The 4,118-nt window shown below is 30.9% G+C and overlaps 1 protein-coding gene across 1 annotated transcript; it reads left to right on the top strand.

Moving 5' to 3' along the window:
- The first annotated feature begins 406 nt into the window (after window positions 1-406).
- LOC145043495 (Chaperone DnaJ-domain superfamily protein) lies at window positions 407-3,781 on the top strand. Its single transcript, XM_078992179.1, has 7 exons — window positions 407-700; window positions 1,691-1,717; window positions 2,043-2,141; window positions 2,552-2,690; window positions 2,813-3,137; window positions 3,285-3,339; window positions 3,490-3,781. The coding sequence occupies exons 1-7, from the start codon at window positions 545-547 to the stop codon at window positions 3,562-3,564; spliced, it is 876 nt and encodes a 291-aa protein (XP_078848305.1). The 5' UTR covers window positions 407-544; the 3' UTR covers window positions 3,565-3,781.
- Window positions 3,782-4,118: the final 337 nt, after the last annotated feature.

The following is a 4,118-nucleotide window of genomic DNA, read 5'->3' as shown; positions in this document are numbered from 1 at the left end:
AAGTTAGGTGTTACAAGGACTAACGTTCATGTCTCCTAAAGAAGAAGTCATAGCTTAGGCCTTACTATGTAAGGCCAACAATCATACACCCAACGATAAGTTCTCCAATGCTAATACTCTCACACAATCCTTCTCGAAATATACTAACTTGGCCGCCAGAGTGTCTTCCCGAAATACGGCTGACGAGCTTCTCGTTTGTGTTCCAAGGCTTAATTGCAAGAGATTATTCCACTGAAGCTATCCTAAAAAACCACTTCACATCGAGTAACTATCATTAACTATTGATTGAAAACACATCAAACCTATATAAAAATGATGTTACAAGAACTTGTTAATTATATAATTGAAAAAAACAACTCCAATAAACCTTTTGAAGAAAAATAAAATAAAATTCCGATGGGACATTCTTGAGTCTTGACCCTAATATTACTTTGCGTTCCTCTCCAAGCGAAAGCATCAACATCGAGGTAAACTTGATGTTCGTTTGCAAGGCGTATATTATTATTATCTCCGATAAAGGTTCCTCGAATAGTTCTCAAATAGAATGCAAATTCTAGTGCCCAGATGCGGTAGATTGTTGTTCCACAGGTTTTCCCTCATCCAACCAAGAACTCATTCGATTTCATCATCTTTTGCGGCATGTTTTCGATCTACTCCTACTTCCTTCGAAAAATGGAAGAGCAAATGGAAAAATTCGTTGGTGAGTCTCCATAAGTTTTTCTTCATTCCATTTTCCTTTTGTCAAATTTAATGATAGGATTTGTTGTACAACATTGTTGAGTTATAATTCCTAAATGATGCTTAAATTGCTCTATACTCTATAATCCCTCTGTTAATTGGAAAAGCAAAGGCAATACATCTGAATGCAGATAGATAACATTTGATACGTTTATTTATATGTTTTTTGTTACTTTTTTTTTCCTCGAAGTTTAACCTAGCTGAAAGAATGCTGGAATGTCGTTCACACGTCTAAAATAGCATTGGATGATGAGATAATAGTTGAACTTTATGGACTGAAATCAATAATATCAATAGTTTTTCATAAGGATATTGAGCAAATAGGTGATTGTAGCTTGAAATTTTTCCCAAAACTGAAGATGGTGCAGTTTTTATAAGATGGAGGGAGTATTTTTTTAGTTCTTTAAGCTCAATTCTGTTAATTGCCAAGTCTTCTATTTTTCAACTGAGTTATTGCTAATTCATGATAACTAGTTTTTTTAAAACAATGCCAAAGATAAAAGCATCCTACTTGACACTCAAAGGTCAGATGTGGACTCTAGTTATGGGATAGAGAGATTATTACTTAACCACTTAACTATTTTTTTTATAGTAGTTAAACTATTATACTCTTTTTGACCATTTAAGAAAACCATTTTTCCAATTACTTGGCTTTGGAAAATGTTAAAATACAAAAAAAGCAAAACACACTTTCACCATATCATGGATTAAGCTACTAAACTATTATCTGTTTTATGATTATTATAGTGATTGTTCAGTGGCTAAATCGATAAATACTTTGTGCTTTTATGTATTTCAACCCTTTATCAAAACCAGGTAAGCAGGCGAAATGGTTTTATTAAAAGGTCAGAAAAAGTATAATGATCTAACTACATAATTTATCCCTGTATTATTTCCTTATGCTGTTTTTATAGTCCTAATAATATTTTATAACAAATGATTTTCTATGCAGGAATTAGGACGCCCAAAACCATCTAAGGTATATCTTCATCTTCAAACTTCATAGCCAATTCTTTCTTTATACATAATTATATGTATCCATAAAGTTTATAGATACACAAATGTCAATTAACAGATTATTTTGGTTCTTTTATAGCCATTTCTATCTAATATGCCCCCAAAAAACTGAAAAAGAATAGAAGCCTTTAGTTCAATCAAGAACAACATAGATAAATAGTACAGATTTGTTGAATTCATCTTTAAACAACAACATAGATGAAAACTTTTTTAGAGTTCTTTTCAGATGCTATATTGCAGAGGGATTGGTTTAATCTCTTTTTTCTTTGACACTGTTGATGATCCAGACATATATCAAATACAAAACACGTCAAAAACGTGCAGATGCAAAGAAAGCTTTAAATGATCTCTTCTTCAGAAGTGGTTGCTCCAAATTTTCACTTGAGGTATCTCTTCAGTTGGATTGATGAAATGTTTAATGCATACAAAAACTTATGCATGATTAAAAACTTGAAAGGCTTGGTGGCTCTAATTTTTAATTTGCCATAATATGTGATTTTTTTTTGTCAAATCTTGTAAATATGAATGCAAATAAAAGAATAATTTGTTTGGCACTTTTGGTTCAAGAGTCAAGATAACCTATTCTCACAAAAAAAACGTTCTTTTTAGCTTTTTCGATAAGAACAATGGCTAATATGCTGAAAATGTCAAAAAAAGAATTACTATTATTCATTAATATTAGGGTTAAATGCAAGAAATGGTGAAGTACTTTCGTTGATTTGTTTATTATATCATCTTAAACCAACTTTTTGATTTTAATATTTTAATATTTCTTGTTTACATTTGATCAATCTAGGGGGAATTCTTGAAGAAGCAAGGAACAAACAAATGTGATGAAACATCTACTGACTCAACAGAAAATAGAAACAAAGGGGAACCATTAAAATACTCAGCTTTTCGTGCTAATAAATCTCATCATCAAAAGAGAAACAAAAGTAAGATTTATATACAATAATACATCATGACTTAAAAGTAAGATTTATCCATAACAAGATACTTGAAATGCTTCAATTTGAACTTAAATTTCATTTCCATTTTTGGTTTATATTGCGTACAGGCAAGAGGAAAAAAGACTTTTTTGAAGACTTTAATGATGATGATGATTCGGGGATGAATTTTCATGCAAGATTTGGAAATAAGTCGTATTCATGGTCTTTTAAGTCGTGGGAAGAGTCTTTTTCACAAAGTCAAACAAATGGATTTGAATGGAGAGAAGATTCAAATGGTGCAAATCACAGAAATAAATGGAGGACTCCAAGTGATGATGATGAGTCTGATGATGATTATGATGATGAGCCTTATATTATTGGTTCAAATTCAGATAGAATAACACTCGATTTGCCACTAAATGCTCCATTAAAGATTGATGAAGTAAAAAACGCGTAAGTTTTTGATTATATAAGTCGCATCTTTGAAAAATCTACATAATTATACCAATATCATCCAAATAAAACTAATTTAAATATATAGTGTTGATAATAAATTAATAATAAAGAAATAAATAAAAGACTGATTTCTCCCTTTTGTAGTTTCCGGCTTTCAGCTCTAAAATGGCATCCGGATAAGCATCAAGGCCCATCACAGGTTAGATTTAGCGACTTAACTATTTTTTGTATGATTGTTGTTTGGTGGCTAATCTATAAAAAACAATAGTTGAGGGGCTAAATGATAATATTGTGATAGTAAGTTGTACAAGTTGCATGCATATGAAGTTTTTGAGAGTTGTCTGTGCAGGTGTTGGCTGAAGAGAAATTTAAACTTTGTGTGAATGCATACAAATCATTGTGCAATGCACTTTCAAGGGTTTAAGACAAATTGGAAATTTGACATCAACTTTGGACTTTGGAGGTCTAACATATCTAACTTTATTTTTAATCAGTTTTTATATACTTACAAAAGATCTGTACTTATGTTTTATATCTCAAAGGATTTATTTTGCTAGCACTATCGGTAATATCCATGAAATTCGATAGAGATTGGGTGAAATTAAACAAATGGAATAAATTAGAAATGATGGATGTTTAAATGGCGGTATTGTAACGAAATTTAAAGTCAAATGATTATATGTTACATCTAAACATTACGGTATTATACAAATTCCTATAATTATTGAAGCTTCGATGAAGTGTAGTGTAAATCGAGCTGAGTACTTGAAACTCAACTTGACTAAAAAACCCGAGCTCGGCTCGATAATGTAATCGAAACTTTATTAAAAAGATAAGATTGCATCAAATTGAAATAGAAGTATGACTAAGCTCATGAGCTTGATTTAACCCAACTTGATTATGTATAATAATAATAATAATAATAAGAAGAAGAATAAAGGGTAAAAGTATTTCAATAATAGAGCTCGACTTAAGCCG

This window comes from Lactuca saligna, chromosome 4 (genome assembly GCF_052625555.1).
Source record: "Lactuca saligna cultivar CGN05327 chromosome 4, ASM5262555v1, whole genome shotgun sequence".
Classification (NCBI taxonomy): domain Eukaryota; kingdom Viridiplantae; phylum Streptophyta; class Magnoliopsida; order Asterales; family Asteraceae; genus Lactuca; species Lactuca saligna.
This window is presented reverse-complemented; position numbering and strand designations above follow the sequence as displayed.